The following is a 22960-nucleotide window of genomic DNA, read 5'->3' on the forward strand; positions in this document are numbered from 1 at the left end:
GCATCAGATTAAAAAAAGCCATTTTTTTGCACATATAAGATTAAGGTCTGAACTTATAACCATTATTTTTAGAGGATTTAAAAATATTTTTTTGATTTTCATTATAAAAAATTATCATTTACCGCAACATGATATTACATTACATATATGCATTTACAAACTCATTTTTCGGTAATGATAACTAAAAAGTTGTCTAGGTACTACAATGACAAACAAAATTTTTACTTTTATCTGGATCTTGTGTGTCAGTCAATTATGTCCCTTCCAACAATTTTTTTTTATTTTGGAAAATGTTAGTTCCTTGAGGGCTTAAACAATGATTGAAAATTGTTGCGGAGGATGAGAAAATTGTTCTTGGACACATTTATATTTCTTATTATTGTCTCTACATTTACCAATGATCACCAAATACCACATGTTTCTTTATTGTAAATGTTTATAGTATAACATGCACTGAAGCTTTTTATTTTTATTTTTTAATTATAAATATTTTCATGCCAAATCCAGTCATGGACACGTTGCGGTAATGAAAATTGTCCTCTTAAATGTGGAAAAAAACAACAAATTTGGTTTGTATGATGTCATTTGAAATCGTGCACTGGAAAAATGATTTTCAAGAAAATATTTTCTTAGTATTTCTGTCTTGTTTACAGTAAAATATCTAAAAATTCTTAAATTAAGATGCTTTTTCTTGATGAGCAAAATGACCCAAGAAAATAAGTTTTTAGACCAAAAATATCAAATTTAAGTGATTTTGTGCATAAAACTTTTTGCTTACCCACTTTGGCAGATTTATTTGCTTGCTTTATACATAAAATCATATTTTGATATTTTTGGTCTAAAAACCAGACTTATTTTCTTGGGTCGTTTTGCTCATCAAGAAAAAGCATCTTAATTTCTTAATTTAAGAATTTTTAGATATTTTTACTGAAAACAAGACAAAAATACTAAGAAAATGTTTTCTTGAAAAAATTTTTTTGCAGTGTGTCCAAAATAGTACATGAAGAGATGTATGTTAACTGAATGCTTCTTATTTTGAGACTCTTACTTTGCATTTACTTTTTTATCAAAATGTTTAATGACATAAGTCTAATTTTGCGAGAATCACCTAAACAAATTCACATATACAGTAGCCATACATCTGTCTAACCTGTCTGTGTTTTCTGTCAGGCCTCCCCCTAAACAACCACCCGTCCTGCCGAAGCCTCATTTCACAGCTGGAGTGAAGTTCAACAGCTGAGAGTCGGGCTGATGGGGTCTCATCCCTGGAGATACTCGATTTTTGCACTATGAAGCTCTGCAGATACATGTCAGAGTCCTTATGTAGGGGTGAACTTTGACCCCTGTGGTGCTCTCTCTCCCTCTTTCACCCCAGCAAACGTTTCTGGGCCGGATCCTAAGTCAGCAGCTCCGGCCCGGAGTCGTCTTCTGTCTGGGTCTCTAACCGGTGCTATGAGTTAACACTCAGGTACATGTCACACGTAATTTATGTGTGTTGAAAGCGTATTTATTTAGCGTTTGTTTAAAGCATATTTCCACACGGTGCACTGTGGTCGACACTTTTTCAATCGTAGCAGCAGTCGGTGGTTCGCCGTTTATCCGATTGTTCTTTTGTTTATCTTGCATCATTTTAAATGAATGAACTGTGCATCAAGAGACTTCATACAGAGATGTGTTATCTGTGAAAATGAACTATGTGACGTTGATGCTCAACTGGAGTAAAATCAAATGAATTGAGAATTAGGAGTGAATTAGGAGTCAAACTTTGAAAGATGTTTTCAATTCAGTTTTTGTACACATACTCCTGTTGTATCACATTGTAAGGGCTTTTTTAGTATTTATAACCCATATTCATTGTATTATTGTTTTATGGTAATAGTTAAATCTGGATTAAGACCCTTTCACATAACAATAATGTCATAACAGCCCAATGCATTAAAGTCTAGAAAGGCATCTACATATTACGTGCTGATAAACCATCCTAACGCAACGTCAAGTCATTAAAGTCTTATTCGGTGTATCAAACACAGACACAGTGTTAAAGTCACATGACATTCACAGAAAAGAAATCATATATACATCTACACAGTAGTCATTTTTGCTTTTGTCCTCCTTAGCAACCTGTCTGCAATGTGCACACTGCAAAAAAAGATTTGATGATATTTTTGTCTTGTTTCAGTAAAAATATCTAAAAATTCTTAAATTAAGATGCTTTTTCTTGATGAGCAAAACTACTCAAGAAAATAAGTCTAGTTTTTGGACCAAGGATATTAAATTTGAGTGATTTTTTGCATAAAACAAGCAAAAAAAATCCGCCAATGGGGTAAGCAACTTTTTTAAAAAAATTTCTTGATTTTAGTGTTTAAGAAAAATGTTCAAGATTTTTTTACCTACCACATTGGCAGATTTTTTTGCTTGTTTTATACACAAAATCACTTAAATTTAATATTTTTGGTCTAAAAAGTAGACTTATTTTCTTGGGTCGTTTTGCTCATCAAGAAAAAGCATCTTCATTTAAGAATATTTAGATATTTTTACTGAAAGCAGGGCAGGGATACTGGGAATTTTTTTCTGGAAAATAATTTTTTGCAGTGTAGTTTTTATACAAAACATCAAATTTAAGTGAATTTGTGCTGGAAACAAGCAAAGAGGAATCTACCAATGGAATAAGACATTTTTTCTTTAATTTACTTAATACAAGAAAAATTCGGCAAAACATTTCTTATTCCATTGGCGGTTTTTTGTGGCTTGTTTTAAGCACAAATTCAAATTTTGTTTAAAAACTAGACTTATTTTCTTAGGTCATTTGCTCATCAAGAAAATACATCCTGATTTAAGAATTTTTTTAATATTTCTACTTAAAACAAGACAAAAATACTAAGTAAGAAATAATTTTTTGGCGGTCAGAAGAGTATTGATGTTTGTCTTGTTTGAGGGTCTTCAGGATCATATTGCAACATTTCTGTAATATTTAAGAAATGTTGAATGTATATCTAGAGAAGGCTCAATGAAAATAATCAGATATGAGTTTCAAAAAAAGTCAGACAGAGATTGATAAAAATCAGTCTTCTTTGACAGATAAGATGCTTATACAGACAGATCATCCACAACAGTTTTTCTGCAAATTCTTGATACACTTTTACTGAAAACATGTTTGTTTTTTATATTCTGGAAGTATTGAAGAAATGCCTGTGTGTCCTGTTTTCATAGTCATGAAGTGTTTTTAAAAGTGATGGGAAATTACCTTTTCGAGTACATTTTACTCAGTGGGATTTGTTCACAGTCAACCAAATTTTATTTTTTTGTATTATTATTCCTTTAACACAATGTGACATGTGAAGTGAAGACATCAGCAGATGTTTGACTGACTAACAGACAGACAGGCAGGCCAACAGAAGAAAGCAGACAGACAAAAAGTCAGACAGACAGTTAAAGGTCACCTATTATTGCCTTTTTACAAGATGTAATATAAGTCTCAGGTGTGCTCAGATTGTGTATGTGAAGTTTCAGCTCAAAATACCCCACAGATCATTTATTATAGCACCTCCAAAATGCTCCTATTTGGGTGGGAGCAAAATCTCGTTGTTTTAATGTCTGTACCTTTAAATGCAAATGAACTACAGCTCGTCACTTCCTTACCAAAAGAGACAGTGAGTTAAAATAGATCTGATTAAAGGCGGATTGCATGTTCTCTGAAAGACAATGTTGACATTTAAAATCACCTAAACAAACATGCCCCTACCCCAATAGAATAGACCCGCCCCACACATACGCAACCCAGGCAGCGATATCGGTTATTAGACACGCCCACTACTGCTGATTGGCTACAAGTGTGTTTTGGTACTCATTCCGATTCCCTTAGTGTTTTTTAAAAATCACGCACCCCGCCTTTAATACAGTCTGAGACCATAGTATCTGGACAGAGTACAACTCGCTAAGGGTGGAAACAATGATAATGCAGGATTGTAAGTGTGCGGGGCTTTATTAGTGTGACCTCACATTGATAAGAGAATCAAAACAGTATGTCTAATGAGACTGCTTTGGTTTAATAGAGATTAAAAAACAAGAAGCAGGTGGATTTATTCCATCGTAGGGTGGTTGTGTTCAAGTGGATTATGCATAATAGGTGCCCTTTAAACAGACAGGTAGGCAAACAGACAGACAGATAGAAAGAAAATCAGACATTTAGAAAGACAGACTGGCAAAAAGTTAGACAGACAGAAAGTTAGACAGTTAAACGGTAAGACACAGACAGGAAGAAAGTCAAACATGCAGACAGACAGAAAGTTAGTCAGGCAAACATTTTGCCACAAAGTAAAAATAGAAGAATTCATCCATCTCAATATTCCCATTATCCCTTTGGCCTGAAAATTTTGTCAGGATAAAGAAAAACAGCCGTACAGAAATAGATCTGCATGTCTTTAAAAATGTAGTTTAAATCAAATTACAGGAATGAACATCTTCATTTTATTTATGTATGATTCAGATCAAAACATCTGATAAAACATCATATTATTTGTTTATCTCGCATCTGGCAACCAAACAAAAAGCAATTCAGCATTTCAAACATTATTCACATTTTTTGATACTTAAAAAATATATTTAAAAATTACAGATTGTTTTTGTGTGTAAGAAATATTAATGTCAGGTCTAGCAGGTGCATCAGAAAGTGCCGGTTTGAAACGTTACCGGTAATTTTTTTTACTGAGCCGATTATGATTTTAAACAAATGTCGTGTACTGTACATTTATATGAGCCTCACGGTGCCATCATATCTCACTGTTTACATTGTAACTTCATCTCCATCCACTGTATTATCAACTATCAAGATGCCTTTTACAGTATTAAACCACACAGTGCATTATAAAACACAGAGACAGTGAACTTTATATTATAATCACGGCTATCTGCCTTCACTCTTTTTTACATTCGCATTATCATTTACTCACTTTGATTCATGTTGTATTCGCACTCATGTAATGCTTGTTCATATTTTGTTTAGTGTCTGTGTCACATTGCTTTTTTATGATAAATATTTGATTAAGAAATGTGAAATTAAATACTGTATGTTGATGTCTGGCACATAGATACTGAACACACAACAGTATAAAAATTTGAAACTTTCTCGTGTCTTATTTTATCTGTGCTTTACTTATATTCAGCAACAAATTGATGAAACATAAACTGACTCAATCATTTAAACACTTTGAAATAAAAATACAAATGTTACCTTAAAAAGACATTATTACAGACATTTATAGGGAAATGTTTTCAATGGTTTTGATCATGATAAAGAGAAGCCGTAAATCAGGAAAAACTATTTGAATGTGTTAAGGTAACAGAAATATAATGTAACACAATATGCAAAATAAATAAAAAATGGTGGTTGATTAGATTATCACTTCACAACCATCTTGTATGAGACACTGCAGCAGGTGTTTCTATATGTGGCCCACTGGATTTATCTCAAGGAGGAACTTCACAACATCCAGGTCACCATGGTAACAAGTGAGCATCAAACTGGTTTATCACACACATCATTCATAGTCAGAGCAGACACATGCACAACAGAATAAAATCCTGTTTTTATTACAGAATCTGTTCATGCAAAAGATGCTTATCTGTCTGATTCTGTTTCTTCTTTTACATCAGCAGTCAAACACATCTTACAAGACATTTGGGAATAATTGTAGGCCTAATGGTGACTCCATCATTGACTTTGATAATCATAATAGAAAACTAGAGTATTTATATCTAGTTAGTAGTTGCATGCATTATTGAAAAAAGCTCAGTTTGTGATAACAACACAGAACAAATGAAACACTGATTCGAGGCTTCTCTGATAAAAATGCACGTTTACCTGCACTAACAAATTTTCCTTTTGATATGGATAATGTCTCATCTAGATATTTGTCTCATGTTTTTCTCTTCCAGACCAGGATCCCTGAACAAAAGCACAGACATCTGAATGAGCAACCACTGCACACGTGTACCACTAGATGGCGCTAATAAAACAAAGCACTGCTTGCTGCTTCTGTGACCTGTATTTAACCCGCAGATTTCTTTAACCAGCTGATAGATTTAAAGTAAAATATATATATATATATAATTGATTATAAAAAATTATATTTAATGCTATTAAACAATATTTTTTAATATTTTATACAATAGATAGATACATACTTTAACTTTATTTTTGAAGTTTATTTACAGGTGAAGTGTGAGAAACAAAAGCAAAAACAAATATTATACAATTCGTGAAACAACAGGCGATTTTATTACGAACGTTACACATAAAGTATTATAATTCACGATTATTTTGAATAAAACAACTGTTAGCATCAACAAACAACAAGTGATGGGAGAAACGAAGCTTTTCGAAGCTTCGAATCAATTGAACCAATTCCTTCACAAATTGATTCAGTTTTTCGAAGCGTTCGAAACACCATACACGCTGGCGACACCTGCCGGTCAAAATAGTTTAAAAGCAGCAAGATCTGTCCAAACATTTTACACTTTTTACAAAATAATAGCAAGATTGTTCTAAAAATATATTTTTTAAGAAAATAAATTATTTAATTTAATTAAGACATAATTAAAAGTTTATCCTGTGTTTTTAGTTTTATTTATGGCAAACAATTATCCTTAAAACGAACTCCCTTTTAAATGATGCACATCTTTGTCATTAAATCTGTCTATAAACAAAGAAGTAGACAAAATGGTAGTGTTATTAGGATTAATGTTTTATGAACTTTTATAATAAAACTGACCCGAGTTCACCTAACTGGTCATTTGTGATCAACTCCCCCTAGTGGTGAATCGACGGTTTGAAACAAGCTCCGAACCAATGAATCGAAACAAAAGATTCGTAAAAGTTTCGAAGCCTCATGGAGCGTGCTTCGAAATTGCCCATCACTACAAACAACACTTTAGGCTTGTTCGACTTCATACGGCGTCGCAAGAATCGACAGCCGGATGACGTCAAAGTACCGCGAGAGCGATTCGCGAAATCAACGTAAGAGTCTGCTTTTAAATCGCTCTCGCGGAACTTTGACGTCACCCGGCTGTCGGTCTTTGCGCCGCCGCATGAAGTCGAACAAGCCTTTTGCCTACGCACGAGCGGATTGAACCAGGCAGGCGCGTCATCATCAGCTGCCGAGCGCGCACACACGACACGAGTGCTGTGCCGGAGTGCACGAGCGTTCAAATGAGTGTTTGAGGTTTCCCACGCCAGAAACTACACGAGACTTTTGTGAATATAATCATGAAGAGAGAGGATGATGAGTAAGGCTTGTGTTTGAGTTTATCTCATGATAATATGGCTGGAAACAGTGAGATATCAGAAGGAGAACTCATGAAAGACGAAGATCGTAATCTGTTTGAGTTTGGAGATGATCTGGAGCTCAACCCGTTTGATGGTTTGCCATATTCCTCCAGATATTACAGACTGCTACAGGAGAGAAAAACTCTGCCTGTTTATAAACACAAACATCAATTCATGACTTACCTGGAAAGCCATCAGATTATTTTAGTGTCAGGTACAAGTCACACCGGGAAAAGCACACAGGTGAGTTATTGAAACACATGCATTATTATTACTTCTAGTAGAAGTTATAATTCTAATTCATTAAAGACAGTTGTTAAATTATATGCATGCATGTTTATAACTTTGTAACTTAATAAATTGAATTAAAAAATATTTTGCTCTTAGTAAACATAAAAGCTATAAGTGTCTGCAGTTGCATTTTAAAAAAAGTCCTTGTGAAGTGCGCAACTAATCTAAATGTTATGTTGAAATGTTACATTGTATTTAAATATGGTAAATCACTTTACAGAATGTATATTGTAGGACAGTCTCTATTTAAATCCTATTTTTAGTTTATTTTAACTTAAGAAGTGTAATAATGTTGGTGCTGTCCATAGAGGTACTAAATATAGTTTTTAGAAACAAAGTAACACTTCTGTGAGTTCTGTGAGGGGTGCAGCTGTCTGCCCATTTTGGGGCAAACGCCATATTGTCTTGTTTAAAAAGCAATGCAATATTAAACAAGTAAACATTAGCTGCCACGTGTAAAGAATGAACATGCTTCCAATTTAAACTAAACTAAAAAAGTATAAAATATTTTTATTTATGCATTGACATTTTATCATTCACACAACATTTATTAGATGATATTTATGTTTTAATTCTCACACATTTAAATCTGTGCTTGGTTTCAGCAAATGTATTTTTTCCTGACGTTCCAGTTTGACATCTTGCGGGGTGTGAGCAATTTTATTCAAACGCCCAACTCATGAATATAAAGGGAGCTTTTCATTTGTTAATTCCTTGACAAAGGATTATTTTACGTCAATGTCAAATAGACATTAGAAACTTGCAGTTCAGATAAAGACCGTAAAATTATAACAATAGAGCTGTGAATTAATGTTTGATCAGTGTTTAAGATGATATTGAATTGAAAAAACCTGTTTCGAACTCTTAATGGATGTGGTCCGATATGTAAAGCTCTGTATCTGAGCAAACATACTATATTAATCATTTTAAATCAGGTTTCAGTAACATGTTTGCTGTGGTGCGAGTCACAGATAATAACATCGAGTTCATTGTGTTGAATCTTATAAACAAAGAGCTGATCAGCAAACAAACATAACAAACCAAACAAACCCTTTGACTCCACCTTCATTTGTTTAAATAATATTGTATCATTTGACATTTCATTTAGCTACACAACTAAACAGGATAGATATATTGACTGTAATGCTTGAATAATAAATTATCAAAGTAAAATAAATTTACTTTAACTCGTTTCCCACCAGCCTTTATTAAAACAGTTGCCCGCCAGCATTTTTTTGTGATTTTCAGAAAGTTTTTTTATAACATCTCAAATATGGTTAGGTTTCTTCAAAAATACCAAATTTTGAGCAAAAAGCTAAAATAATTGTATTTTTGTAAAGAACTTCTGTTAGAGATCAGATTCGGAATGAAGATCAAAACATACATGGAGTTTACAATGTCGTTGAATTAGCTGATGCTTCAGTTTTTTATAAATTGGATATAGCCCCACTTAGTGGATAATAGCAGAATTATAGATTACTGTAAAAACTCGTCATTGGCAGGGAAATGTTTTTTCTTAATTGACCAGATAATTTCTCAATTGTGGGGAAAGAGTTAATAGTCTTACTGTGTGTTTATGTGCTAATGAATAATGTGTTTAGATGTGTTATTGTCATTTGTTTGTCTGCGCAGATCCCGCAGTGGTGCGCAGAATTCTGTCTGTCTGCGCAGTATCAGCACGGTGTGGTGGTGTGCAGTCAGATTCAGAGACAGCAGGCTGTTGATTTGGCCCTCCGTGTAGCAGATGAGATGGATGTAAACATTGGACATGAAGTTGGCTATAACATACCACTAGAGACATGCTGCTCCAACGATACTGTTCTCAGGTCTGTGCTCATATCACCAGCTGTTATATATCATGCTGAAATCATGGTAGTATAGTGTAAAGCAGATGATGAGACCACAGCATTCATCAGCACTTCTTGAAGTGTTCAAGCAGAGATGATCATTTTAGTGTTTGGTTTGACCCACACCACGGTTGCAACTAACCATTATTTTCATAATCGATTAATCGGACGATAATTCTTTCGATTAATCATATAAAAACTAAACATCTATTCAATTAGATTTTATTATAGCTAAAACTCTTGCTCTATGAAGCAAATGGTGGTGCAGGAGCATTTGATGGCACAGACCAACTGATAATGATGTTTGTTGACTGCTATTTCATTATCGATTGATCGGACGATTATTTTTCAGATTAATCATTTAATCAGATAAAAACCTAAACATCTATTCAATTAGATTTTATTATAGCTAAACCTCTTGCTGTTTGAAGCAGATGGTGGTGGTGGCGGAGCATATGACGGCACAGACCAACTAATCAATGATGATGTTTGTTGACAGCTATTTCATAATCGATTATTATCGACCTTATTGATTAGTTGTCGCAGCCCACTGTTGTTTTGTAGTTTTCTAGTATGGCGTGATCGTGCTGTGGTAAAAAAAAATTGGTAGGGCTGCAAGATACTGTATAGTGAAATTATCTAAATGGTTTTCAATGATTTAATACTTCAAACTAGGGATGCATGACAATTAATTGCGATTAATCTATAGCAGAATAAAAGTTTTTGTTTACATCATATATGTGTGTGAACTGTGTACTATAATTTTTATATAGATAAATGCGCACACATGCATGTATATATTTAAGAAATGTTTACGTGTGTATATACAGTACAGGCCAAAAGTTTGGACACACTCACTCGTTCTTTCTTTATATATTTTCCACATAACAGAATAATAATATAATCGTCCAAACTATAGCATAACACAAATGCAACTGTGGGAATTATGTTGGTGACTGAAAGCATCCAAAATAAATCAAAATTCTGTGTTTATCATGTCACCCTTTGCCTAGAAATTGCAAGAGCATTCTCGTGTCATTTTATCAAGAAGCTTCTTGAAGTTTTACTTTAGACTGAATTTTAAAGAATATTGAAGGACTTCACATTTAATCTGGGCTTTTATTGACAGATTTTTCTTTAGTATTCAGTGCAAGTCACCTATTTAAAAAATATAATTTTAGTTTTCTAATATGAGAAATTAATCTGTTTGGCACAGGTATAGTTTTTTTCTACAAACGTAATTTCGTGCATTTAACCATACACCTTCAGATTAAAAGATTTTTAAAATCATAGTTAACATTTTAGTCAAGTGCGTCCAGATTTTTGGCCTGTACTGTACATTTGTATATTTATGTATAATTTATATTATATATAAGTATAAATACTTAATATATAAAAAATTCTTAAAATTATACATGCAATGTGTGCATATTTATATATACATAATTATTATACACAGTTCACACACATATACGATGTATATTAATCGTTATGCATCCCTACTTCAAACAGTTATGTATAGTCAAAGTTTTAGCACAGTGCAGATGAGATAAGAAAGACTGGTGAGACAGAGATAGTGATGCTTTCTTTACCCAGACATTTTTTAAATATATATTGGTTATACTGTTTTCAGTTTATAAATATATTTAAATATTATAATTTTTATTTTACAGACTTAAGGTGGTGGTGTAAATTTTAGCGGCCTCTAGTGGTTAGATTGCAAATTGCAACCAACAGCTTTAAAACACATAGTAGCCACTAGCCGCCACAGGACAAACATGAGACATGTAAGGGAATAAAAACAATACATTTTATTTTGTAAGGTCTTTATACACCACTCATAATATAGTTATGTAGATTATGTTGCATTTCTGTCAAGAGATCCTTGCACAATGCTCCTTTAAAGCATTATCACATTGCATCTTGTATGTTTCATTATTTAGCAAGTTAACGTGTAAAAAAAATCAATATTGTGCGGCTCTATCTCTTGTGGATTTGGTAAATAGGTCACTGTTAATGCAAAAATATTGTAGGAATAAAATCTTAGCAAGTGCATCTTTGTATATAGTGTGCAGCATGCTGATATTTAAATGGAAATCCTTAACTCTTGTTCTCAGGTATTGTACAGATGATATACTGCTAAGGAAGATGATGTCCGATCCACTGCTGGAGCATTATGGTGTGGTTGTGATAGATCAGGCCCACGAGAGAACCGTGAGCACTGATGTTCTGCTGGCTCTCCTCAGAGAGGTTCTTCTCCAGCGGCCTGAGCTCAGGGTGGTGGTTCTGACCTCACCGTCCGCATCAGACGCGCTCCTCACGCATTACAGCAACGTACCGCACCTGCGTGTGGATGTGGCGCGTGCGGGTGAGGTGGTCTACAGCAACAGTATCAGAGCTGAAAGCTTTTATTCTGCACTGAGACTCACGCTGGAGGTCCATCGATCCAAAGAGCCTGGAGATGTGGCCGTCTTCTTGGCTTCTGAACAGGTGAGGTTTGAAATAGTTTGTGTAGTTTTGTGTGCTAATACACTAAGAAATGGTTTGTCACAGTAGTGAATTCTGAAAAATTAAATGCAATTTTTAAAATAAAGGTGCTGCATGATGCCACAGATAGAAGAACCTTCTGTAAAGGTCTGCAGAAACTTCTGTATGTTTTTTTTTTGTAATGACCACCAAATTACCAGACTTGTGTGTGTGTGTGTGTGTGTGTTTCAGGATGTTGTCTGTGCCTGTAATATTCTTGCTAAAGAAGCAGCCAGAATGAGCGTGAGTCTGGGAGAACTGGTACCAGTAGCTCTGTGCCCTGGGACTGCTGGTGTGTGCCCACCAATCACAGAAAGAAAGACGAGGAGTAGGAGGGTCTTTCTCTCTTGTAGCCAATCAGAAGACCTGTTCTGGTCATTGGACAACATTAATTTTGTCATTGATACTGGAGTGGAGAAGAGATTAGTGAGTAACCTAATTTACTTTCTGACAGTCGATGTTCATCAAATTAGGAATGATCATATTGCCCGAATAACCGTTTAGCTAAGAATTTATAACCAATTAAAGGGGCCATGGCACAAGACTTTTTTAAGATGTCAAATAAATCTTTGATGTCCCCCGAGGCACATATGTAAAGTTTTAGCTCAAAATACCATATAAATAATTTATTATAGCATGTTAAAATTGCCTTTGTAGGTGTGTGCAAAAATGTGCCGTTTTGGGTGTGTCCTTTAAAATGCAAAATGAGCTGATGAAATTCAAACACTGATCACAATGATGGTGGTTTCTTGCAATTAAAACTCAATTGTGGTTTTCTCTGCACTAAATGGCAGTGCTGTGATTGGATAGTGCAGATTAAGGGGTGGTATTATAATAATAAGAGCTCTTTATGACATCATAAGGAGAGCCAAATTTCAACTACCTATTTTTTCATGTGTTTGTAGAGAATGGTTTAACAAAACTAAGTTACTGGGTTGATCTTTTTTTCACATTTTCTAGGTTGATAGAAGCACTGGGGACCCAATCATAGCACTTAAACATGGAAAAAGTCAGATTTTCATGCCATGGCCCCTTTAATATAATCATTTAAAATAAAAATATTTAAGTATTAATATTAAAAAATATATAAGACATTTCGCCACTTTCTATCCTTGTGAATGGCCTGTAAATTATGCAAATCAGTGCTACCCTCATTTGTATGAGAAAAAAACATGAGGAACTTTCAAAAGTTTTTTTTTGTTCTCTTTCAATATACATTTTTTTCTCTTTCAAAAATATTGTTTCTCTTTCAAAAAATATTTTTTCTCTTTCAAAAATTGTTATTGTCTTTCAAAAAAAATCTCTTTTAAATGTTTTTTCCTTTCAATTTTTTCTTACTTATTTTCTCTGTCATTTTTTCTATTTCACTTCTTTTTTCTCATTGAATTTTTTTCTCTTTCAAAATCTTTTATTCTCACATTTTTTCTCTTTCATTTCTTTTCTCCTTTAAATGCTTTTTCTGACAATTTTTTCACTTCTTTTTTTCTCATTCAACTTTTTTCTTTTTCAATATACATTTTTTCTCTTTCAAAAAATTGTTATTCTCTTTAAAAAAAATTCAAAATGTTTTATTCTCACATTTTTTTTCTCTTTCAATTTTTTACTCACTTGGTCTTATTCTCTTTTTATTCTCAAAAAATTCTCTTCAAATTTTATTCTTTCTTAATTTTTTTCATTTTTTTTCTCTTAAATGTTTTTTTTCTTTTTTTCTCTTTCACTCCTTTTTTCTCATTCAAAGTTTTTTTTTCAAAAATTTATTTTCTCTTTCAAAAAATATTTTTTCTCTTTCAAAAAATATTTTTTCTCTTTCAAAAATTGTTATTCTCTTTAAAAAAATTCAAAATGTTTTATTCTCACATATTTTCCTCTTTCAATTTTTTTCTCTTTTGTTCTTTGTCAATTTTTTTTGCTCTGTTTTTTTTTTCTCATTCAAAGTTTTTTATTCTCTTTCAATTTTTTCTTTCAAGTTTTTTACTCACTATGTTCTTTTTCGATTTTTTTTCTTCTGAATTTTTATTCTCTTTCAAAAAATTATCTTCAAATTTTATTCTTTTATAATTTTTTTCTTTTTCATTTTTTTTTCTCTTAAATGTTTTTTTTTTTCTTTCTTTTTTCTCTTTCACTTCTTTTTTCTCATTTAACGTTTTTTTCTCACTTTTTTTCTCTTTCAAATTAGTTTTCTTCAAAATTTTTATTCTCTTTCAAAAAAATTCTCTGCAAATGTTTTTTTCTCTTTTAAATTTTTTTTCTTTCAAAATTTTATATTCACTTTCACTTTTGTCCCTTAAATTATTTTTTCTCATTTTTTTTCAAAAATGTTTTTCTCATTTTTTTCACTTTCAATTTCTTTTCTTTTAATTTTTTTCTTTAAAATTTGTGTTCTCTTTCAATTTTTTTCTTTCAAAAAATTGTTTTCCCTTTTTTTCTCTTGCAATTTTTTTTAGCAAAACCCACTTTGGACCCCAGGTGTCACAATATTGAAATCGTTTGTATTATAATCTGTTGTTGTGCATGAGAAACTATGAAGTGTGCATGTATGGACAATTTACTGACATTAACTGTTACAAGTCTTCATCTCGTGTGGACCGGACATACATTCGCTGTGATCGCCTCTGTCCTAGACCCTGACCATAAACGTCTCTCTTTTTGCACAAACAGAGAAAGATGCAAAAGCAAAGCTTTTTGAAATGTCCACTGTGATAGATGAAAAAGAGACAATCTGGCCTCTTTGGATATTAATATTCTGAACTGATCGCGTACTCTATGATAATGTAATGTTGTGTAAAAGTTTGATAATGTATGAATCCTGGTTCTTCTGTTGCACATTCAAATTAAATAAAATGTTTTGTTTTTACTGGGTCACAGACAACCATCAACTGTATTGTTAGTCAATGACAATTTAATATTAAAATCTTATCAGTTAATGTTCGGTTAAATTAACTGAAATGAAAATCTCTACGTCAAATTAATAGTTTCAAAATATCTTTTTATGGCTTTACCCATTGTATTGAAATGTTTGGATATGGAGGCAATAAATTCTTATGTTACTCTGTGCAGGTGTATAATCCACGACTAAGGGCCAGTTCAGAAGAACTTCGACCCATCAGTAAATGTCAGGCAGAAATCCGTAAACAAATCGCTGGACGGACAGGTATGTCAAACATCACATCTACTGTACTCTATCTGAAGAGAATGGAAGTTGCCGGGCTTGGTCATTGTGACTTTATCAGCAGACCTGGTGGGTTATAACAGATTCACAAAGGCCGATCTGGGCATATTTATCAGATTATTTTTGGTCTGGATTGTTGTTTTGGGTTCGGTCATGTGTAAATTTGATGATGTGGCCGCTCTGTTGTCTTCTGGGTTTAGCCTCATTGTTTGTGCTCACAGTTTGGCAGTGTGTGTGAAGCACAAAGCAGAAAGAAAGATTCAACCTTTTGTACAACAACAAACACGACACACAGGAAGAGCTCATAACATGAATGTGCACAAATGAAGAACAAAATACTCAATCCTCTCTTCCAGTTAAAGGAGTAGTGCACCCAAAAAATGGGGCCCATTTGACTTTTTATAGTAGAATAAAAAATGATGGTCGATAGGGACCATTTTTGGGTAAACTATCCTCTTTATATTTTAGATCCTGAGGGACTCATGCAAGCATTAGAGGAACTGGATTATCTTGCTGCATTGGACAATGATGGAAATCTATCCGAGATGGGCATCATAATGTCAGAGTTTCCTGTAGATCCACAGATGGCCAAAGCCCTGCTGGCATCCTGCGAGTTTGACTGCGCCAGTGAGATGTTGACCATCGCTGCAATGCTTGCAGGTACTGTAGTTACACTTGGTTAAAGATCTGTGCTGGTAAACCAAAAGTTGAAGGTTCAAACCCTCAAGTTGCATTTCATAAGCATTAGGGCTGTCACAATGATTAAATAATCATTTCATTGCCGTTGTTTGACCTCATCGCGATGATTTCAGATCACCGCAATGATTGCACATCTCTATAAAAAACACAAGGGGGAGCTGCAGCGCCTGTATAAATGAGACATTATCAGATTACTTTTAAATATGTGTTATGTGTATTAATATTTACTGCAAAATATTTAATTGTAATAATCACAATGTGTGGAAATTATTCCATAAACACACAAAAAAATTATTAGAATTAAATGTCAAAGCAGTAAAACGGCAATTAATTGTCACAATTTATTAACTGTCAGCCAAATTTCATAATTGTGACAGCCCTTATGAAAAGCATCACCATTTAACTCTTGTTAAATGTTATTGAAAAATATTGAAATTATAAATTGTACCTTAAACTGCAACTGGTGTACCTCTAGTTTATCTGATAAAGCAAGTGAGTGCAAAACTCATGGGTTTGATTCCCAGACAGTGTACACACATGCTGATAATTGTAAAGCTTGAATGCATCCAAGTCACTTTGGATAAATGCGTTTGCCAAATGCATAAAAACATTTGTCCAGCTGTTAAGATTGGCACTGAAATGAGATTTGGAAATATTAAGTTTCGTCTTTTATTTTTGTCTGCATCAGCACCAAGCTGCTTCATTGAGCCTCCTGTTGGCATGGTAACCGAAGCCATGCGATGTCATATGATGTTTCAGCATCCTGAGGGCGATCACTTCACCCTCATTAACATCTACAACACCTTTAAACGCTGCCAGAAGGAACCATGTGAGTCGAGACCACACTTCTGTATATCACAGTGACAAGTTTAACCTCAGGAAGTGTCGTGATTGTGTGTATCTGTCAGATTTCAGTCAGGAGAAATGGTGCCAGAATTACTTCCTATGTTGTGCTGCCCTCCAGACAGCAGACGCCATCAGAGCCGAACTATCAGATATTCTCAAACGGCTCGAGCTGCCGATATCAGATCCTTCATTCGGCACCAAAACCAATGCCGTCAACATCAAGAGGGCTCTGCTCGCCGGATACTTCATGCAGGTCCAAGACCTTACTGATATAAATATACAGCTTTGGGGTTTATCCATAATGCAGAAAAAATATTTAGACCTAAGCTCATTTATTTATCATGTTCTGACCCCCAGATTGCCAGAGATGTGGACGGATCGGGGAATTACTTCATGCTTTCGAATAAACACGTGGCTCAGGTTCACCCGCTGTCTGGTTATGGTGCTAAAGCTCATAAACTGGGTTTACCCGAGTGGGTTCTGTTCCACGAGTATACGCTGTCTGACAACTGCATTACAACCACCACACAGATCTCACCACAGACGTGAGTTTGTTGTTGCTTTGTTTTCTTCCAGCGGCAAACATGATCATGTTGACCAAAGTCCTCGTGTGCTTGTTTGTTTGCTTTGGATGTTCAATTCAATTCAATTTTATTTATATAGCGCTTTTCACAATAGTTAATTGTTTCAAAGCAGCTTTACATTAATAGAAGCAGTAAAAGCACAGTAAAACGACAGATAGCACAACATAATACACGATAGCATAAGCAGTCAAATTTGCTGCGGCTATGACTCGACATTATGAACGAGCGTATTACTAATGTAACGTCTAGAAGAGGAAGCTAAGTTAAGCCCAAGCAGGCTACCTCCCCGGGTAAAAAAAACCCCTAGGAGAAAAAAAACCCCGGGCCGTTTAGCTGAGGAAATAAAAAAAAGTCCTAGGAGGGAAAAACCCTTGGGAGATATATATGTATGTACACACATATAAACGGATAAGGAGATTAAGCGGAGATTAAGCTGGTTCTGTCGGTGATCGTTGGTCAGGCATCAGCTGGGCATCACGTTGAAGGACGACCAGTAGATCAGATCAGTAATCAGATTACACAAGTTAAAAACTTGATTTTGACTATTATGGTTGCGTTTAAAATGCAATAGTATATACTGTTACTAATTTCAAATATTATGTTAAACCAAACACCTGCAACTATAAATTACATTGTGCATTCAATTAAAGAGATATGCATCACTTAGCACTGTTGTAAACTGAATATCTGGGCTTTCCAGGTATTTAAAGCATACCAAAAACCTCACAAATTTGGCACAGTGCACATAATATTATATATATATAAAAAGGTATTTTGTGCAAATCTTAATGATTGTTTCTGTATTGCAGGTTTGTTGAAATGGCACCGCAGTATTTTTTCTGTAATCTGCCACCTAGTGAAAGTAAAGAGATACTGCAGCACATTATGGACTGTGCAAACCGAAAAGCAAATGCTCAACCAGCTGTGACAGAAACTCAGAGAGACACTGAAGAGGTTGAATCACATGATCGATGTGTCATACAGTAAATGTTTGTATTGAGGGACATTAAAACCCTGTGCAGGGTTATAACAGAGACTTGTGAGAATGAATGTAAATATAGTGTTCAAGAATTTTGTGCCCAATAATTATGTTGAAGTCGTTTATTTTGTGGGTAATTTTGACTGATTATGTACAGAATGAATAAATTATTTCAATTGTTAGAAGGGATTTGTTATTGTTTGTTTTGTTATACAACCCTAAAATTAAGGCTCAAAGTCCACGGGCAGGAGACAAACCAGCTGACATTAACATCAAGACTCTTCTCGTGGTTTAATTTGTAACCATTTCAAGAAGAGTTTCGTCTTGTGATGGGAACAGTTCACACGCTCAGATATTGAGTCATTTTATCCATGATGATTCCCATCGAGTCCATCGGAATCACCATTACAGTGCGGAACGGCTTCATCGGTACGTCATCGTATGACCATTTACCCGTGGCACAGGAATCTGCCTCATCCTGAACACAGTAGCTGAACTTCAGTGTGGCTTGCTGTGAAAGACAGAAAAGTGTTGGAAGTTTAAGATTTAAATAGTTTTTCAAACACATTGACTGATAACAGTGTCACAGTACAGCTTACATGCAAAAGAAAAGAAATTGTAATGTCTCAAGAGTGGGAACCCCAAGTCAAATTCCCAGACTTTCACTGCCTAAAAAGCTGAATTTCCATGACATATGTCCAGGATGCCGTGAGCCTGGATAATGTAGTGTACATGTAAACATTTAGCTTAAATGCATGAAATGAATAAACAGCTATTTACATTGTAGTCAGTGGAGGGCTTGGACCGAGAAATGTTTTTTCTTACGTTACAAGTGAACAAGTGGATTATGTTTTGATGAATGGAAACTAAAATTTAAAGCAAAAAACAAAAATTCTATGACTTTGACAAAAAATATGAAAATCCCTGACTTTTAATGTCTGGAAAACGTTTTAAAATTCCATGATATTCCATGACCTGTGGGAACCCTGATGTCTGCTCTGGTCCAAGCAGTGTTATGGTTGATTTATTTTTTTTAGGAATAACTTGTATTGGTACGTGGTGTTGATTTTGAGATAAAAAGCATATTAACCTCATAAAAGAACTCCTCTTCATCATTGACAAACACCAGCTCATCTTTAATCTGCCCGTGTCCGGATATGACTTTCTTAGCTGGTTTACAGGTTTTACTGATCATCAGACAGAACTGGCATTTACCGCTGGGTTTATTGGTCCGCTGTGCTTCGGCCATTTCCTTTCTGGAAAACAAAACAACAGTACTGATGTGGATTTTACCATTAACTCTTTCCCCGCCATTGACGAGTTCTCGTCAATTAAGAGAAAACATTTGCATGAAAAAACGTGTTCCTGATGAGGTTTTAGGGTTATCTGTAATATCGTGATTGTCCACTAGATGGTTTACCCAATTTATAAAAAAATTTGAGGCAAAAAATAATTTATTCATTTTACACTCCATGTATGTTTTTGACAAACGTTTTGAATCTTATCTCTAACAAAATTCCTTCACAAAAATGCAATTATTTAAGTTTTTTGCTAAACAAATTATTTTTGAAGAAAAATACCCATATTTAAGAGTTTATAAGCAGAGAAATAAATATAGATATGATGAAACGTTTTTTCCCCCAATTGTTTGTTTGTTTATTGTTAATTCGAAAGCAGAAGGTCTGTTCTTCCACCCGATATATTTCTATGTTTATATATTTTTAGAAAACATTTTTCGGAAAATGGTGTCGGGCAACTTTTCAAAAAAAAGGCTGGTGGGAAATGTTTTAACAGCGCAAGTTTAAAACAAGCTGAAAATAGTGATGCATCAAAATGAAAATTCTGGGCCAAAAATAAAAATTTAGGATTAACTTGTCCGAAAACCGACAATGAGGCTGAAAACGGCTTCTTTTAAAAACTTTAAAATATTAAACTTTTCTCTGTACATTTTTATTTCGGCATGAAACTGAAAACGGATTTTGGTTCCCCCTACTGAAAAGCAATCTTCACTTTTTTTGTTTAATTTGGTGATGCTTGTGGTGCATAAATCACATGTCACCTTTAAAACCATGTCAAACAGGATTAGATCAAGTTTCAGAAAACCCTTTGTATAGTCAAACTTTCAGGTAACTGAATATTTTCCCGAAGTGTCACTGATGTGAAGACACACATAAGAAACTGCGCTGATGATTTAACATTTTTATTTTTGCATTTAAAATTTCCAATGAAAGGCACAATGTCATTTTCACCACTAGAGATCACCATAAAAAACAAATTAATAAATCGCTGCTTGATGGTGGGAGTTGTAGTCTTTACCTCAACTGTCGATTGTACAATATTTTAATGGAACTCACAAATCATGTTCATGGATGATGTAATGAAATAAAGTTTTACAACTCTTATATTATAATGCAAGAAGTGAGGTTTGATAGAAACGAGTGGCAAGGAATTAATATTATTGCTTTTGGGTCACTCTTGCAATACTATAATGTCATAATTCAATTGGTCTGTGCAGTGCTGTATGAATTCAAAAACAACTATGATTTCTACCGCAGTAACCAAGTATAACCCAAACATGACACCATTGACAAGCGACCCTATGAACAGTGCCAGTTAAAACTGTAAATATTCTGTATTTAATGTTGAAAACATCTGGAATATATAACAAAATATACAACACCGTGCTAGTAGTTTTATTTTATTGTAAAAATCTTACATTTTGTGCCTTTAATGAAAAATCAGATCAGTGATCACTGATTGATGTGATTTTAGAAAGATCACTTATGTCTGTACTATATGAAGGTATGTCAGTTTAATACGAGGGGATTAGGGGTATGTCCCAAATCACTAACACTGAGTATGCATAATGCTTGCCCTAGATGACAAAAACACACAACATAAAAACTTACTGTAGCTGTTTGTGCAACGGCAGGGCGATCTGTGGAGGAACGTTAACAAAACGTTCACTCAGCAGCAGTCCAACCGATTGACTGCTACCATTCAGAAGTTTCTCAAATCTCTCCTGAACATCCGGGGAGCTCTCTGTCGCGCACTGCTCTAGAATCAGATCTTTCAGCTTCTCCACACACTCCACACCCTGTACAACACACACAAAGGATAAATATTATAAAATAAAAACAAACATAAATCTGCAGTGTGTGCTTCTGTATGCATAGTTTTTTTTTAAACTTTCATTTACATACTGTAGTGTCAGTATCTCACCTGTCTTTCTGTGAGGTTTATCATACTAATGAACCCAAAGACCTCATCTGGGTCGGCCTCATCATCGCTGTCCTCAGGTACCTCAGCTTGCTAGAGTACAACACAAATTTTATTTTTTTAAAAAACCTTGCAAAAAGAGCTTGACAGGTATAAATGACAATTTAGTTAAAACCAGCATTTATATTTATACATGACTTATATTATATTACGGAATGAAAAAAGTCTCACCCTGATGACGCTGCCAATGTGATTCTGCTGGATGATGATGTCAGTGAGATCAGAGGTGTTCACGTGAGACTTTAAAAACAGCTAAAAAAAATTAAAACAACACAACAATCATGAATGCAAATGTATTATTTTCAAGACACAGAATGTTGCAGTGCAAACGTCTGCTTACAGCTGTTGCATCCTAGGAAAGTTAACCATGCTTTTACTACAGTTAGTTAAAGACACGTGTGGTAATCGTTTTTGGCAAAACGGTCCCTATGTAACTGTAAAGTTAGTTTCCTAACAAATATTACGGTCAAACTATGATAAGTTACTAGTGATACGTAAGTTGTTTTACTGCAAATACCACACTTAAACTACGCCTACTGTTATGAATCCATGGTTAATTTCGTAAAGGCATTAATGTCTCTCTTTAACTTACCTGTTGCAGAAGGGTTTTAATGCCATGAAAGTCGTTGTCAGTTATTGCATGTGCCTCGAAATCCACGATAACCTCCTGAAGACAAATAAAACACATTTACATATCTTACAAGATGTAGAAATGGTCAGGCCTTCACTACAGCTCAGTTCGTGTTGCAATATTGAGTCAAAACAGCAGAGTACCTCGTTTATTTCTTCTTCTGAATTTTCGCTGTCATCCTCCCCAGAATCCTCCAGACCCTCGTCCGAGCTTTCATCGCTGTCCTGGGCATTTTGTCCCGTTTCAATAGCTCGCCTCTTCGCAGATGAAGCCATGCTAATCCACCACTAGACCGGAGCACGCAGGAAACAGACACGAGTTTACGCAAAGCGACGTTCTGTGTTAACCACATGTTGTGAAATTGGTTATTCTCGTTCCGCCATTTTGGTGCACAGTACACGCGCAGAGTCATAAAGAATGAGCCCCTACACTAGAGCCAACATGGCGTGTGTTTTCCGAAACAGTTTAGGGACGTAGCAAAGGCCGTTTCCAGAGAGGTCTTCTGTAAAAATTATGTAATATTTTTTAAATAAAAAACAGTGGCTGAGTTACTTAATAAAGTTACTTAATTTATTTTGATATCAACATTGAATTTAAACGTGTCATATTATGACATGCTACAAAATAAAAGTCAGTGTTTATTATGTAAAACTTACGAATAAAATGTATTAACACATTTAAAAGTAAATACAGACTCGTTTCAGTCTTTCAGTCAGACATTTTAATAGTTTGAATTGTTTGGCTATATTATTGAATTTTGTTCTCAAAAACAATGCCGTTGCGTC

At 34.4% G+C, this 22960-nt stretch overlaps 3 protein-coding genes across 4 annotated transcripts in view; 2 read left to right on the forward strand and 1 right to left on the reverse strand.

Moving 5' to 3' along the window:
* Positions 1-1957, forward strand: part of adam12a (ADAM metallopeptidase domain 12a) — a 125176-nt gene extending 123219 nt beyond the window's left edge. For both annotated transcript variants that reach the window (XM_055175353.2, XM_055175352.2), the window contains exon 23: positions 1171-1957. In XM_055175353.2, the coding sequence (XP_055031328.2) occupies positions 1171-1240 (70 nt within the window). In that variant the 3' untranslated portion in view covers positions 1241-1957. The remainder of the gene's footprint in view (positions 1-1170) is intronic.
* Positions 1958-7128: 5171 nt separating this feature from the next.
* Positions 7129-18450, forward strand: dhx32a (DEAH (Asp-Glu-Ala-His) box polypeptide 32a). Its single transcript, XM_073867189.1, has 10 exons — positions 7129-7567; positions 9248-9441; positions 11580-11952; positions 12181-12414; positions 15046-15226; positions 15626-15817; positions 16545-16685; positions 16765-16955; positions 17060-17247; positions 18096-18450. Exons 1-10 carry the CDS (start codon positions 7319-7321, stop codon positions 18271-18273), a joined length of 2121 nt encoding a protein of 706 aa, XP_073723290.1. The 5' UTR covers positions 7129-7318; the 3' UTR covers positions 18274-18450.
* bccip (BRCA2 and CDKN1A interacting protein) lies at positions 18373-22543 on the reverse strand. The gene is made up of 7 exons (XM_055175355.2): positions 22319-22543; positions 22137-22211; positions 21716-21796; positions 21488-21577; positions 21175-21362; positions 19356-19521; positions 18373-18776 (listed from the first exon to the last, which is right to left on the reverse strand). Exons 1-7 carry the CDS (start codon positions 22448-22450, stop codon positions 18606-18608), a joined length of 903 nt encoding a protein of 300 aa, XP_055031330.1. The 5' UTR covers positions 22451-22543; the 3' UTR covers positions 18373-18605.
* Positions 22544-22960: the final 417 nt, after the last annotated feature.

Source organism: Misgurnus anguillicaudatus, chromosome 4 (assembly GCF_027580225.2).
Source record: "Misgurnus anguillicaudatus chromosome 4, ASM2758022v2, whole genome shotgun sequence".
In the NCBI taxonomy this organism is placed as follows: Eukaryota; Metazoa; Chordata; class Actinopteri; order Cypriniformes; family Cobitidae; genus Misgurnus; species Misgurnus anguillicaudatus.